This window comes from Myotis myotis, unplaced genomic scaffold (assembly GCF_014108235.1).
Source record: "Myotis myotis isolate mMyoMyo1 unplaced genomic scaffold, mMyoMyo1.p scaffold_m19_p_13, whole genome shotgun sequence".
NCBI lineage: Eukaryota > Metazoa > Chordata > Mammalia > Chiroptera > Vespertilionidae > Myotis > Myotis myotis.
In genome coordinates, this window is record NW_023416317.1 from 44,720,952 (window position 1) to 44,738,249 (window position 17,298).

The following is a 17,298-nucleotide window of genomic DNA, read 5'->3' on the forward strand; positions in this document are numbered from 1 at the left end:
TCTGTTTTTATTTTAATGTATATTAGGAAAAATAAACATATTACACCTGGGCATTCACAAATATTATTACCTGAAATATAGCTGAGTTTAAAAACGAATTGATTTGTTTTAAATGGACTAAGTACATGACGGTATTTATTCTTGGCAACTACAGGGGATATGAATAGGAATGATTGATGTTAGCTCCACGCAAGGAGGCAAATCCATGTTAATTGCTAACACATATCGAGCACTCAGTGAGTGCCAAACACGCTTCTCTGTTTTATTTTCTTTATCTACTTTAATCTTCACCACACACTTAGGAGGTAGTCTTTCCTCCATATTAGAGACAAGGAAACTGAGGCAGATAGGGACATCAAGCTCACAGGCCCCCGGGGAGCAGTCTTTAGGCTGGGATTTGAACAGAAACAGTCAGACACAGCGTCCACACTCCTGCTTGAACAGGAGATGCAGCTGTAGTTAGAGGACAAGGTGGAGGGTCTGATGGGCTGACTCCTTAGCCTTCAAAACAGGGAGGAGGAAGATGCAGTTTGCCCTGGAGGGGAGCTGTGGCCATCAGGGAGCCCCGGGAAAGTCATTCCTCAAAGGCACATGGACTCTGGGCTCCAGCCCAAGAACTTCAGCCAAAACAGGAGCCAAGGTCCTCTGACCCCCTGCGGGCTCCATTTTGCCAGGGTTATTTCAGTTCTCGCTACTGCAAGGTCAGGGGCATTCCCAGTTGGCAGTGAGACTCCCAGTGCCCTCTACAGGGACGCCCTCCCTCCCACCAGTCAGCAGCTTTTGAATGCAGGCTCTTTGTGCCCAAGAGTTTCTAGCTGGTGGGGCTGGTTTTTGTTTGAACTTCTCTATGCAAATGACATGCAAATGGGCAGCCTTGAGGGAAATGCCTTCCTTAGGTGACTGACAGAAAACCTTTCATTTAAACCCGTGTCCATCCTTTTTCACAAAAGTCACAGCAGTTGGCATCTGCTCATTTTGTTCATTTTCTTCCTGAAATGGGCTGCCTAATCGTTGCTTATCACATTTCCAATTAGGTTTTTTTTTTTAAACTTGAATAGTTATAGCTCCAGACTATGGGTTTGGGGACACAGCTTTCAGGCCTACTTTGCAAACTGAGCTGATAAAGACAAGATTGTGAACTTTCCAACATTACATGGCCTGCCAATCAGCCTCACAGGGTGTAATTTAATTCTAATACACCTCCTGCTCTTTGGTGCATTTAAAAATAACTTAACACTCTTCCTCTTGTAATTAAGCTAAAATTGCATACACTGTGAAATGTTCTCTCCTTTTCTACATGCATGCACACACACACACACACACACACACGATCATTAAAAGTCACTTCTGCACACAGCATCTGAAATTGCCCCCAATGTCTCCTCTCCATTCATGTCCAAGATGGCAGACAACAGAATAATCGAGCCCCAGTGTCCTAGGGCCATGCAAAAAGGTACAATGCCTTTGAAATTTATTCTCGTTTGCTTGAGTAGTCATATCAACATTACTAGAACAGGGACCTCTAGAATCAGACCCCTTGGTTCAAAGCCCATCTCTGCTACTGACTAGCCCTGGACTTTGTGTTTTGGATTCTCAGTGTGTACAATGACAGGACTGACCTGGGAGAGTAGTAAGAATAGAGTTATCAGAGAAAGACAAATACCACATGATTTCATTTATATGTGGAATCTAAAGAACAAAACAAAAAAATAAACAAAACAGAAATAGACTCAGATACGGAAAACAAAGGGATGGGTGCCAGATGCGAGGGGATTAGGGTTGGCTGGGTTAAAAAGGAGAAGGGATTAAGAAACAAAAATGACCAGTTATAAAAACAGTCATGGGGATGTAAAGTACAGCATAGGGAATACAGTCAATAATAGTGTAATAAGGATTCATGGTATTAGATGGATACTGGACTTATTGTGGGGATCACTTTGTAAGTTACATAAATGTCTAATTACTATGTTGTACCCCCGAATATTGTGTCAATTATAGTAAGAAATTTAAAATAAAATATTGCTAAATAAAAGTAGAAGGGGCTAGATGAACCAAAAATGGCCTGTTGTCCAACATCTGCATGTGTGGGTGTGGTGCTGTGTGTGTGTGTGTGTGTGTGTGTGTGTGTGTGTGTGTGTATGTGTGCTGATCTCACTAGTTCACCATTTTGGAATCATTTTCTTAAAATGAATCAAACCAGAAAGACATTCTGGAATCTTCTTTTTAAGAGGCATCAGTCGCCATTATAACTAACATTATAGAATGTAAAATTTAACATTCTAATTAAATTGTAATGGTTAGTATCCTCAGATTACAAACTCAGGTGTGTAAGAAATGTCACGTCTTATTTTTCTATAAACCTACTTAATTTTTAATCTGAACCTCTATCCTGCTGGGCCCGTGAGAAATTCAGCTCTTATTTTGGAGACCACCTTCCCCACTAACTCCTAAGGTTTTACCTTTGTTTCAGGTTTTATGCAGCGAAAAGGGGCAAAGTTTGGGGGACTGCTGGTTCTCGGTTGTCAGTGAAGCTGGTTTCCTGAGAGACCCATTATTCCACTTGCTGCCTTTGCTCAGGTCTGCCTCTCCCCTGCTTCTTTGCCTTTGGGGCAGTGGTTCTCAACCTGGGGGTCGAACGACCCTTTCACAGGGGTCGCCTAAGACCATCGGAAAACACATATATAATTACATATTTTCTTTTGTGATTAATCACTATGCTTTAATTATGTTCAATTTGTAACAATGAAAACACATCCTGCATATCAGATATTTACATTATGATTCATAACACTAGCAAAATTACAGTTATAAAGTAGCAACGAAAATAATTTTATGGTTGGGGGTCACCACAATATGAGGAACTGTATTAAAGGGTCGTGGCATGAGGAAGGTTGAGAACCACTGCTTTGGGGACTTGGAATTATTCGTGGGGGAACCTGAGGGCCACAGGTCTAAATTTGCTTCTTGGGGCACCATGGGCTACTTTCTTAAAACCCACCAGGCCCTCAGCTCCTTGCCTTGGAGAAACAGGCAGGGGCTCTCTTCTCTAGAGATGCTCATGACTGTCACTCCTTTAAGTCCTAGGAATTCTCGACTTCCTACCTTTTTCTTTGCCCAAGCTTTGCTCCTGCTCTCTGCTCAACGGATTTTGGTACCCTATCAACTTGGAGCCTGAATTATTAGCAACTAAGTAATTAGTTTGCTTAATCTTCAAACCTTCCCCAGAGGAGGACATATTTGCATTCCATCTCTCTAATGCTTGAAAGAAAGGGAAGAAGAAGCAATTGATTATTTTTCCATAATGAGAGGGAATGTTCACATCCTGCAACAAAAGAACATCAGGCTTATTTGTATGCATTGCACAGCCTCAAGTATAATAAAGGGAATCACACTTCCATCTGATAGTTTTCTTGAATCTGTGTTCAACCATTTCCTAAATCTCCTAGGTCTGATGGGAGAACAGCTTCTTTCACGGCTAACAGCACCGACAAAATACGAAAAAGAGAACAAAATGGCAGACAATGGTGCTTCTAGTTGGAATGAGATAATGCAGGTCCATATCCTTTATTTGCTATTTCGAATCAAAGAGCTCTGAAAAAAATATACTAGAAAAATGTCCTCATTCACTTAGATTCTAAATCTGATGGGAGGCTACTTATAGTTGTTCCTCATCCCACTTAGGGTGAATATTTATGTTATTTGGCAAAAATATTAATGTGTTTAATAATGGGGATGTCACCTACACCGCACTTTATGGTCTCACATAATATCCATCTTACTAGCTTTCTAAAAATCCCCCAAATGTCCAGATTTCTAAATCTACCAGACTCTGGAGGTTTTGAATAGGGTTTGGGAGATAAACATACGAGAAAGTTTCTTGTTCATGATGTGCCTTCGCATGCCCATTCAGGCCAGATCATGGGGAATGACCTAGGGGGGCATGATGATTTCTAGGTAGGTTTGTTAAAGAAGAAAAGGCCTTTTTGAATTTCAAAAGCTGGTGGTGGACTCAAAGCAAGCAGGAAGATGGGTTGAATCAGAACAAGGCCTCTTATGTCCACATCACCGAGTCTAGCCGAGATTCCCCGGGTGAAGGGAGACAAGGGGACTATGACGCAGAGCAACGTCCATGAGGCTGGGGACCAGTGTGCTGGAGAGCTGGAGGAAACATGCAGACTGAAGTTAAGTCATAATCCAGAGGACAGCCACATCTCGTTGGAGTGGCGCCTTAAATTGTCAGCTCATGGGAACAACGTGGAGACTAAGTCAGACATTCTAGCATCTCCAGGATCTAGTTAAGTGAGCATCTCGTGTCTTCTGTGCCAAGGAATCACATCATTCATCCTTCACACTGAGCACCTGGTGAGAAGCTCCATCCACAGAGCCCACTGCCCACTGAATTTCAGCAAGGAGTTGCCCCAGTGCCCCAAGAGACATTTCTCAGGCCTCATCTGTTGTGAATGAACCTAAGTCATATTTGCCCGTCATGATTATTGGAATCTTTTGGGAATCAGTAGCTTCCAGTGGTCAGAAGCAGATTATGGCTTTAGTTCTCCCAACAACCTCCCCCAGCAGAAATGACCAACACAAGGAAATCTCAAAGCCTTCAAACAGCAGAATAAAAATTGTTTCAAACTCCCCATCCACATGAGCCATATTGTTATCAGATATAAGTCAGAATTGCAGAATATTTCACGTGTGAGTCTATTCCAGGTAATGCTAGTGAAATGTTAACCAACCCACAACTTGTGATAACTTAAGGTGGTTATGGCTCTAGTTTTACATTCTTGTGAGCAAATATTCAGATATCAAAATCATACTTGTCCAAAGAAGAAAATCATTCTGTGACAAGCCAAATCTAAGTTCTTTTTTAAGGAGGAACATTCCTCTTTTTCTTCAGGGGCACATTTACTAATCCAAACATTCAATATCACAGTTTGTATGTCAACCTTCCTTATTTTCACAATTATTTATTGAGTGATGATTATGTGCTAAGTCTCCAATGGACAATTCATCTTAATTTTAAAAATGCACAGAGATATGCAATTGCAAAGAGTGATGCGTGTATTTTAAGAAAATTACAAAGAGCTTCTATTGCTGCAGAGTACCTTTTGGATAGGCGGAGGGCAGATAGAGAAGGCGCCTCCAAGGAACTGCGAATCAAGCTGAAATATAAACTGTAAGCAGATATTTAGATAGGTGAAGGGGAAATAGCACTGTAGGAAGAGGGAGTACTACATCCAAAGGTTTTGGCATGCAGGGTAAAGAGGTGGGGGGTGGGGTGGGATCTGAAAGAAGACTCATTTTTCTGGCTCTCAGCAAGAGGGAGGCAGCACAACTTAAAGTTAAACTGGGGGTTGGCAGGATGCTGGGCCTTGGCAGCCACGTGCAGAATTTGATCTTTATCCTGAAAATGGAAGTCACTTGCCTCTGTAGAGCTTACCTATCAGGACTGAGATCACTTATGTCAATGTGATTTAACCATTTGTTTCAGGAGATTCTTGCTCAGAAAGTTAAGACTGTAAATCAATGAACAACTTTCCTGTTTGCTTTAGCAAATTCCTGCCAGCCAATTTATCCAGACAAACTCTTGACTTGTCTCTTCTCCCATCAGGACAAGAGACTGCCTCACCTGCAGAAACAGCTTGCTTTTCACACAGCAGCTTATTCATCAGGGCATGGGTCAAGATTCTCATCTGGCTGTGCCCACCAGTTCTCCACTAGGACATGATGAACTGTGTCCCAATCAGTTTGCCTTGAAAGACCCCCCGTAGGCCCCTTGAGCACAGACCGGAAGCCTGTAATATCCTCCTCCAACCTCTCCCTTTTGAGACACCAAGAAGAGTCTTTCAAGGCAATGCTCTCCCACACTCAATGGGGCTAATTAACTTAGCTTTGCTTGACCAACAGGCCTGCTGATGGTCTTCTGCAAAGTTGGCAGTTGTCAATCCTAAAAGGAAGTTTCCAAGAAAGTGAGAGAGGGGATCCGTTTTGTGTTTTAATCAGGTTGCAGTTTGATGAGGAGATTGGACCATGCCCCAAAGCACTGTCTGGATGCAGTAAGGAGGCTGTTGTCCAGGCCAAAAGTATATGATACTATTCTTAATTCTTTATTTCTCCTTGAACAGTCCACTCCATTAGCCAACCCATCAACTCTACCTTTAATACTGAGCCTCTTCCTTCACTACAACCCTAGTGTATAAACTTTCATTATTTTTTGTTCAAACAACTGCAATCGCCTCCTATTTGGTCACCCTGAGTACGCACTTGCCAACATACCTCCTACTCTCCAAACAGTATTCCCAGTGATCCTTCTAAAATGTAAAGTTGGGAATGCAAACTGGTGCAGCCACTGTAGAAAACAGTATGGGGTTTCCTCAAAACATTAAAACAGGAACTGCCTTTTGACCCAGAGATCCCACTTCTGGGAACTGTCCGAAGAAACCTGAAACACTAATTCCAAAGAGTACTTGCACTCCTATGATTATCGCAGCATTATTTACAATAGCCAAGATTTGGAAACAGCTCAAGTGCCCAACAGTAGATGAGTGGATAAAAAAACTGTGGTTCATTTTACACAATGGAATACTATTCGGCCATTTAAAAACAAAACAAAGCAACAAAGAAAATCTTACCTTTTGTGATGGCACGGGTGGACCTGGAGATTATTATGCTAAGTGAAACAAGCCAATCAGAGAAAGACAAATACCATATGACCTCACTTAAATGTGGAATCTAGTGAACAAAATAATCTGATGAACAAAATAGAAACAGAGGCATAGATACATGGAACAGACTGACAGCTATCAGAGGGGAAGGGTGTTGAGGGGCTTGATGAAAGGTGAATGGATTAAAAGAAACATATATACATAACCTATAGACACAAAATGTGGTGATAGCCAGAGGGAAAGGGGGTGGGGGAGAGGTGGAAGTGGGCCAAGGGCGGGGGGAATGGGGAAGGAAAGTGACTTTGGAGCAATGGGCCCAGGACACAGTGTATAGATGATACTTTGTTGAGTTGTACACTTGAAACCTGTATGGTTTTGTGAGCCAATGACACCCCAGTAAATTCAATTAAAAAATAAATAAAATATAAGTTGAATCATTCAATACCTTCTTCAGATTCTCTAATGTGTTTCCATCTAACAAGTCCCCACCTACAAGGCCCAGTGTACTGACCCCCAGATATTTCTTTGACTTCATCACCCACCATTCACCCCATGATTCCCTCTGCGCGAGCCGTGCTTACCTCCATGCTTGTCTTCGGAAGTACCATGCGTGTAGCTCCCTGGGCCTGCAGCTCACCATGCCCTCCACCTGGAACACCCTTCCCCCAGATACCCAATGATTCTCTCCTTTACTTTCTTAGTCTCCATTTAAATGGTACTTTACAGAGAGACCCTGCCTAACCCACTTTTCCCCAATAGCACACCCCGCTCTCACTTTCAAAATACTTACTACCACCTGACCTGTTACATACTTACTTGTTGACTGTCTGCCCCAAGTAGGTTAAAAGCTTCAGAAGAACAGGGACTTTTTCTATTTCATTCACTGCACACATACAAATACCTATCCCAGCACCGAACTAACTGCCTGGAATATGGTAGCACCACTATCAATATGTTTAATGAGTGAATGAATTATAATTAACCTTTTATACAAAAATCATTCTTGACCATTCAGTCAATACCTGATTGTGCTGTACATCTTGACATTTAAAGAACCAAATGGAAATTTCAAACTACCTGGTAGCAGCTGCTTTTTAATTGATCAAGGAACTTGCATCTCTCACATGACACGCAGCTGAGGCTGAGCTGTGGCTACTGAGTTTCCGTCCCTACCTTGCCCAGGAGAAGAAAAAGGTCTAAATAAGAGGCAAGTCCACACTTTGCTACAGCTGCTGTTGCCATTTAATTCAAGGTGTGAACAACTAAAAACAGCTGGCAACCTACTCAATTGTTTAGCTAAAATGCCAACGGAGCCCACATCACTTCTAAACTGTGTTGGTTTCGTTTAGTAAAAAGGAAATAACAGGAAAAGAAAACAATACTAAGTGTGTGCTAAGGTAGCTTTTTATTTCATGAGACCCAGATTACTGCAAACGTCCATTTCAGGCACATTTTATAAGGATAGTAAAACAAAAGGCAATGAGAAATGGAATGCGCACAACACAAATCCCTATCACCAGAAACGGAAGTAATTCTTTGCCCAGTGGAGATACAAAGAAACCACACACCCACAAATGGAATAAAAGCAGAGTACATACATATCTGATTTTTACTCTTCAAAATTTAAACAACACAAGTTAATGATGGAGTACCAAAGGTTAATTCATGTGTTAAGTCTAACTTTCCAGTCATTTGCTTTCCAAATTGGCGCTCTAGATTCGTAATTTTACCTAGTTGAACTCTGCAACCATACCTCTGCATTTTGCTTATTTCTCAGTTAAATAAGATTCTCCTAGATATCTAGGTGCAGGATAAGAGATAGAACTACCATCACCTACTCCCAGGGAAAATGGAGGAGGTATTTGCACTGAAAGGTTTCTAATTCCCAGATTCTCTGCCCAATATGAACCATTTAAATATCGACACTAACATTTCAAAGCCTGAGAAAGGAAATGTATCACTGTGGACTTCATTCTGCTTATTTCCTACAAGCAGAGAGCCAGCTAAGAAATGAGCCCCACAAGCCAAAAGAGGTACATAGTTAGAGACACATATATCTAGCGTCTATGCCAAACTAATGATACAATGATTTTCAGAAGTGAATTAGGATTATTGCTTTGATTTAAAGGGCCATGCAACACAGTGTTTGTTTTTATTTTTCTCTCTAAATAATTTAGGATAATGGTTAATTTCAACTTTTGAGAATAAACATTCAGCCCGCATAAAAGATATATCTTTATAAAGTAAACATCTTAAGTAGCTTCTCTTTCAAAAATAGCTCTGGTATACTTCTGACACACCTAAACATTTGTGCTACCAATGCCACAGCTATATTCTCAAAGCCTGGCTCAGGGACCACTGAAATATTCGATATTCCTTTGCTGGCAAAACATCAGAGCAATTATTCAGTCATTACGAGGTTTCAGTAAACCACTGGTTCTCAGGCCTTACCTTGTCTCAGAATCACCCGGAAAGACTCCTTACAACGCAGAAAGAAGACTGGGCGCCACTGGACGCCAGAGTTTCTGATTCAGCAGGTAGGAGGCGGGGCTAAGGATCTGCAGTTTAAACCAGTCCTCAGGTGATGCTCATGCTGCTAGTCTAGGGACTGCACTTTGAGAACCTCAGCTTTAAACTATTAACTTAGACATTCTTTAAAGTTTAAAAAGCAACAAAAGCTTTGATTCCAGGCACCACATGATATTTGCTAAACTCTCTACAATTCTCGGTCTCAGCAATAATCCTTGAGAAAATTCACTTTTCACTTCCTCTTTTACAGCAACAGTAGTGCCCAGGCAGCTAGAGTCCTGAACACCATTCGCTTAGCATTTTGGCTTTGCTGGGCCTGGAAGGGCTGTTTCCTATTTCTCATGAGAAGGCCTGTAATCGCCTATGCGCCTGTCCTCAGACATCCTGGATCTGTAACCCTCCCCAGGACAGACCCGTGCCTCTGGGGGACCAAAAGCCACAGCTACATGTCTCTGCCCAGCAGGTCTATCTCGTCCAGGAGGAAGTCCATGTCCTCCCGGCTCACTTGAGGGCTGATCACCACCTGGCGGAAGAAGTTGACCTTCCCCCGGTGGGGCTGAAAGCCCAGCATCAGGCTTCCCTTCTTCATCATTCGCTCCTTAATGGCTGGGGCCACCTGTATGGACAGAGGATGGGTGGAGGTGAAAGACCAGAGCAGCAAAGCATCACAATTCCTTTTAACCAGTCATTTGATATGTACTGGGCACCCACTGGTGTGGATCCCATTCCCCAGTACACAACAAGGTTGACATGAATAAGAATCTATTGAGAACTTATAACACATGAGGACTGATTCAGTGCTTTAAATATACCATTTCATTTAACCTTCCTAATAACCCCATGAGGGACATACTGCTATTAATATGCACATTTATAGATGAGGATATTGAGGCGCACAGATTACAAAAATAATTTACTGTGTTCAGTAAAAGGGAGAGCCAAGATTTAAAACCAGGCAGTCTCACCCAAGCCCACTCTGAAACCTACAGCATAGGCAATGCTGCCTCATTAAAACCAAATCAGGTGTCCTCCGGCATCACGGTCTCAAAAGTGTCAAATGCTATATTCCCAAATTTGTCTGAACTAAAAAAAAATACTCCAGTTCAGCCATCTTGAATTAAAAAAAAGTATAGATTGGGGGAGAAAAATCCCACAAAATAACAGCCTTGCATTGACAGTCTACCAAGAAAAACACTAATACTGGTATTATGTGTAGGTCTATTTTGAAGACTAACAGTTTATTAGTTTATTCATAGGACATATGTGAAGTGTAAACACTCTGTCTGTTATTAAGAGGTGCCGAGTTACTAATAAATTAAGAAGCCCATATTTTAAAGATTTCCAGCTAACATGGGAACGGGCCCTGATAATCTGAACGCACACACTGCTCTAAAAGTTTAAGGTTTGAAGAAATTACTTCAATTTAAGAACACATGAGAAAATGAGTCCATTTTCACGTGAGCAGTGTGACCACCCAAGAACTAACTTATAAACTTGAAAGAGTGAAGTTATTAATTTTTGAAACACCAACTTAAAAACATTAAGAGTGGCCCTAACCAGTTTGGCTCGGTGGATAGAGCATCTGCCTGCGGACTGAAGGGTCCCAGGTTCGATTCTGGTCAAGGGCATGTACCTTGGTTGTGAGCACATCCCCAGTGGGGGGTGTGCAGGAGGCAGCTGATCGATGTTTCTTTCTCATCGATGTTTCTAACTCTCTATCCCTCTCCCTTCTTCTCTGTAAAAATCAATAAAATATATTTTTTAAAAATCAATAATATATCTTAAAAAAACAAAAAAACAAAACAAAAACAAAACAAAACAAAACAAAAAAACATTAAGAGTGTGTTCTTTCTGGCTCAGAAATGCAAGCAAAGGTTTTCCATTTTCATCTTATTTTCCTGCTGTAAAAGTTTCTTGGCATGTCCTATTGAATACGTGGAAAGGAAACATAATGAGTTTCTGTCTTAATTTTCTCAGTAAGATGAGACCTAGCTAATCCATAAGGGAGGAGTACATTTATAAATAATACCAGGCACAATGTGCTTTAAAATTCCTTAGGTGATAGGCACACATGTCAGTTCTCACGAGCCTCTGTGTGACCATCCCACACCCCCCTGGTTTTAAATATACCTACATTTTGCCAGATACCCCCCTGAAAACGTGCCAAACTACTTCCTTTGACACTCCACGTAATCTTGATCTATTCCAAAGCTGATGGAAAAACTAAGGGCTTTAGACCTCTGGAGATATGATGGGTTGGGCTGAGCCACAGAGCCTTCTCAAGGGATGTTCAAGGATAATTTTAACTAAGTACACTATTCTTCATGTGCTACCTTTAGAAAATAAATCTTGCAGAACATGGGCTACAACAGGAAAAGCAAACACCCATTAAGCACAATCACATTGCTATTCTAGCAAAAGATTGGAGCTCCCTTAGTCTAATGCAGTGGTTCTCAACCTTCCTAATGCCGCGATCCTTTAATACAGTTCCTCATGTTGTGGTGACCCCCAATTTCATTGTTACAAATTGAACATAATTAAAGCATAGTGATTAATCACAAAAACAATATGTAATTATATATGTGTTTTCCGATGGTCTTAGGCGACCCCTGTGAAAAGGTCGTTCGACCCCCAAAGGGGTTGCGACCCACAGGTTGAGAACCACTGGTCTAATGGGCCACGAAAAGAAAATCTGCGAGCGTAAAAGAAAAAAAAAACAAGTAAAAAAAGATAAAGTCAGAGGTTAAGGTAGGAAGAAAATGTGAACCACCATGTCCTATAAATACCTGGAAATGTGTCACAAACTTTATTCTGAGCTTTTTAGAGATTAGAAAACCAGAGTTAAATAAACCACCTCGTATCTCTTTGCAAAATTTAGTGACAAATGTTCAGTACAAGCTGAAAGCTGAAGCTAGTAGGTAACTCTGGGAGGCCTACACATATCTGTTAGCAACACCTGACGTTGAACACTCCAAGCATCAGTTGGGTTTTCATCCAAAGCTCTTAATGCAAGTTTCAGTTGTTATTAGAATTATAAAATCTAGTGAAATTATATGTAAGCAAATGAAAGGTTAATGTCATAAAAACTAAGTTGAATCCTTTGGAAAGACTAGGTAAAGTCAGGTGTGGTAGGAGAACCGTAAAAGCTTTAAAATAAAATCTTGAGAGTCCAGGCTGGTTCTGCACACAGATGGCTACACAGGCGCCCATGCACTCACACCACTTAAAGAAACCTGAGCTGGATAGGAAAGGTGATGTCTCAAGGGTGTAGTTTATGAAAACAGTGGAGGCCCTCTAACCATCAGACCTCTACTCAGGAAAAGCCTCACTTGCTTCTGGAAAGCATTTGGAAATCTTCATTTGATGGGGGAAGTGAGGGGAGGGGTGGAGACAACCTTTCCATCAAAGGTGGGGAAATAAAGGCACATAGATAGGTGTGTTTTAAGTTAAGATGTCTAAGTGATGTATGCATCGCATGTTTTTCTAGGGTAATTTGCTTTAACTGGCCAATCCTTACCACCTTAGGTAGGAGATTTCTGGTGTGGATGTGGATGTGAGTGGTGCACATACTAGTACGTATATATGTATGTGCATGTGTGTGCACAACCCCATGTGATTAAACGTCTAACCCACCATTTGTCATTCATGGCTCTTAAAATCCTTGTTTTTGGTCACAGAGCAATGCAGAACTGTGGTGTGACTGAGGCTAATGACAAAGGCACATTTATTTTTAATGTAAAGAACAAAAGGCCTCTTGGTGTGAAGTGAAGATAGGGGAGAAAAGCACCACAGCGCCAGTGGTGATCAATATTGGGAAGCCCTGGTTCACCAGGGAAAAATGTCTGGCCAGGAAAATCAGAGACTATCAATCTTAGAGCACACAGATTGTGGTTCTGTAGATTTTTGGGGGGAAGGGCATCAAAATTCCCTTCACATTCATCCCCATCCTCCTCTAGCTACTCAGAGTATAACTGGCCCAGCGGCTTATAGCCAATTTTACATTTAAAACAGGCATGTGCTCAAAGCTAATTTGCATTGTTTATTTCTGACTACCTTTCCATACCTCTATTCTTCTCCCCAATGGTATTTCACGCCTAATTTTTGGAGAGTATTAGAATTTTGATTCCAGCTCCTGGATGTGTCAGAGGCTCACATGAGGCAATCTTCAAAATAAATCTGTTCGGATTGCATTTCTCGTAAGCAAAAATATTTTCTAATGTGAGCAAGGAAGTGTAAAAGAAAGGTGGCTCCCCCATATTTCAATATAAAGGTATTTTTTTTTAAATCTTTAAATTCTTGCTCTTGTGCAAGGCATAAGAATATTCTTCCATGGGCCAAACAATGGCATAAGAATCAAACTTCTCAGCCAAGTTTTGTCACCGACTTCCAACAATTATAAATAAATGACTGGATATCTATGTGACTCAGGGAACCAATTAAGTGAGGGTTTGACAACACCACACACATTTTATGTATGTATCCATGAATATCAGATTAATTCCTAGAGGAAATTACTCCTAGGCAGGAGGGGAAGGCCTTCCTTGTCCATGAATACTTCATGGGCAAAGAAAGACACAGCAACACCAAGGTCGATATTCATTAAATCTCTGCCACAAATTATAATTGTGGTAGCAGCAGTGGCTCTTGTTAACAAATATTGTACCAACTCCTTACAATTTGCAAACTGCCTTCACATGTCCGATCCCCGCAAACTCAAATTAAAGCTTATTTGAAAGGACCCCCGGCTTGTGCAATTTAGGGAACGAGAAGATTCTCATTGACAGGCCATGTAGGGCCTTCGTCCTTAAAAATATATCAACAACCATCTCCCATTTATAAAGCTCCAGGCACAATCCAGGGCTGGGTCATTTGAATATTTTCTTTTGCTGATCACAGCTGAGAAACAGCCTTAATCCAACAGGACGGAATATTCATTCACAGGGGAGAGGAAATATGCACAAACTAAATGTGAGTATCCAAAGAGCGTCCCTAAATGGAGCATGCATGGAGGAAAGCAATTTGGCAGGAGTGAGATTGCTTTCCGGCTCTCAATTATTTTACTGCTGCTCTTCCCTCGAATTGTAAATCAACTTCTTCTCTCATGCCTCAGTGCACTGGTCCCCGCATCGTAAGTGGAGGAGGATCCTGACATTTCTATCTGGTTGCACAGGAACCTAATCAACACATTTCTGTAGGATTGCTGCCCCTCTCCCCACCCCGTCAATAATGTTCTGGCAATGATTTAGTCATTTAAACGGAATTTTGTTGTCACACCCCTGCAGCATGAAATAGCATTTGATATTTAAAAGTTGTTCAAATCCACAGGGGAAAAAAATAAAACAATGCTCTCATTCTGGCCAAGTACAGTCATTTAATAACAAGTAACTGACCAGGCACCATAATTGCCTCTTTATCAAAATAAAATTTCAATATCCGTAAAAAGACATTTCTTTTGAAAAAATGTGTTACATATTTAATGTTAGCAGCAATGCATTTTTTTTCAATACAGAAAGTGTTTCTAAACTATCCATGAGGAAGTTGTTTTTTCCAATGCATTCCATACATACTTTCGTGAAATACCATAAAAGTAAATTACTAAATAAAACTGAATAACTAAATAAAAAATACAAGCCCAGTTTTGTTCTTTTATTTATTTTAATTTTTATTTTTTAAACGTTTTTATTGATTTCAGAGAGAAAGGAAGGGAAAGGGAGGGAGAAACATTGAATCATCAATGATGAGAGAGAATCATAGATTGGCTGCCTCCTACACACCCCGTACTGGGGATCAAGCCCATAACCCGGGTGAGTGCCCTGACTGGGAATTGAACTGTGACCTCCTGGTTCATGGGTTGACTCTCAACCACTGAGCCAAACAGGCTGGGCTGTTCTTTTACCTTTAAAATTCAACAGTAATTACCCTGTTGTTATAAAAGTTTCTAAATAGTAACTCTGGATTTCCATGCTTTTCTGATAGCACACTGGGACCACCAAGTTCACGGATCTGCGTGAGGCTGAAGACCACACTCGGAGGACTGCTGCTCTCTTGTAACTCTCTGAGCTCCTGGGGGCGTATATCCTTTGAAGCATGGATCCTCCTGTTACGTTGCACACTCATTTCTGCCTGCTGGCATGGTCTTGACTCCATTTTGAAGGATGTTTTGTGTCCCACCATTCCACTGTGCTCTAGGTTACCTAAACATTTCCCAATTGTTAAAACTCAGAGCTGCTTCAGTTATGATGGCACTTCAGTGAAACCATGGGCCCGATCATGAAACCTCTACATCAGTTCTTCAAAGTCTAGTCCAGAGATTATAAGAATAAATGGTTTAAAATGTCCCAGACTGGGATGTGTAAGAAGCAGCCGATCAATGATTCTCTCTTATCATTGATGTTTCTATCTCTCTCTCTCTCTCTCCCTCTCTCTGAAACCCATAAAAATATTTTTTTTAAAAAAAAAGTCCTAGACTTTAGGATCTTTACACAACCTTTTCCATCATTTGCTGTGAGGGTGAAATAGTCACATTTATCACTTGTCAATACGGGGTAGCACAGCAACCAGAATGGCTGAGAGGACAAACCCATATTTAAAGGAGATGATTCGTTGCAGCAAATATGACAGACAAAGAACTATATAAATTTCCACTATGACTCTAGACAGCAATATCATTCAGAGCTTCTAAAAAATCTAGAGAGATTTGCGTTTTACTAAATCCTCCCCTAATGAACCATGTTCCTCAAACTCCAGATTTGAGAGATGTCTTCTCAATTTCAGTTTACTTAAATCTACATTTCATTCTCTCCAAGAAAGCAATCATTCTCTGAGAAGGCTAAACGAATAATAATCTTCAAATCTTGCATTGCATTGGGTGGGCAAGGCAGAGTAAAAACTGAAGAATAAATTTTGAGAGTTTTATTGTATATAAATTTTAAAATGAATTTTTATAGGTTAGTTTGGCTGCTGTTACATAGTTTAGACTAACCATACATTGACCAAAAGAAGAGAGACCGAATTTCTGAAATTCTATGTGACTTTGGGAAAATAGTTAACTCCTCTGGGACTCACATTCCTCTTCTGTTAAACACTGGCAGTCTTTTGTAGGATTGTTACTAGTATGTGGACTCAATGTAATAATATATTTGGATGCACCAAGCACAGAATTTGGCATCTGCTAGGCACTCAATAATATGAACTCATATTATTAACTTCTTAAAATGAATCTGTTCTTAATCAATTTACATTCATACCTGGTCTTTTATTACTGTACTTCATGTTATCTCTTGAGAGGTGAGCATTTGAAAGTGTTGTGCAAACATGACTTGTCATTCATTGTTTTTCCCCAAAGCATCTAGATTCTAAACTGTGTTTAAATAATTGGGACATTGTGTGTTAGCAGCCTTAGAAATCCAATCTTGCACCTCATGTGTGCCACTCCCATATTACTCTTCAATTTAATTCCAAGTTCTTTCCAACATTGACAGAGTATACATTTTTTCCTTTAAAAATTAAGACAGATGTCGATCATCTTGGTAGTTTGGTTGGGGTCTGGGGGGCGAGGAGAGAAGCTTTCCATTGAAATTATATATTGTAAGTCCCCAGTAGATCGCCGTGATCATATAGTGGTTAGTACTCTGCGTTGTGAAATTGTGTGCAGGGATGTTTCCATTATGTTCTAGAAATTTCTGTGTGTTGTGTAAAGTATTTTGTAAGTAAGTGCAAGTATTTTTCAGAATTCAGAAATATTCTGTAAGTTAAAACTTACTTCTTTGGATACATGGAAAGGTCATATAGTGAAAAGGTCATTTGTCCCCATATTCATGAGCTTGTGTCCAAAATGAAATAGTCTTCTTGTGCTGACCTGTCACTTACATTTTTATCAAAGGAACATTGAAGAGCAATATTGTTTCCCAAATGTGCCTGAAGGTATAAATCACCTGGATTCAGACCCCAATCCGGAGCTACTGGATTTGAATCTCAATGAGATAGACTTGGTGGTCTATATATTTACCAGGCACCTCCAGTTTTTATTATCATGATGCAAGTTTGGAAACAGGGAGAATGACAGTCTCTTAACTAGGACTCTGGGAGAGGTGATGGAAGG

The 17,298-nt window shown here is 40.6% G+C and overlaps 1 protein-coding gene across 1 annotated transcript in view; it reads right to left on the bottom strand.

Moving 5' to 3' along the window:
- Positions 1-9,561: 9,561 nt before the first annotated feature.
- Positions 9,562-17,298, bottom strand: part of GADL1 (glutamate decarboxylase like 1) — a 126,742-nt gene continuing 119,005 nt past the window's right edge. The window contains exon 15 of the mRNA XM_036333842.1: positions 9,562-9,813. Within this exon, the coding sequence (XP_036189735.1) occupies positions 9,640-9,813 (174 nt within the window). The 3' untranslated portion in view covers positions 9,562-9,639. The remainder of the gene's footprint in view (positions 9,814-17,298) is intronic.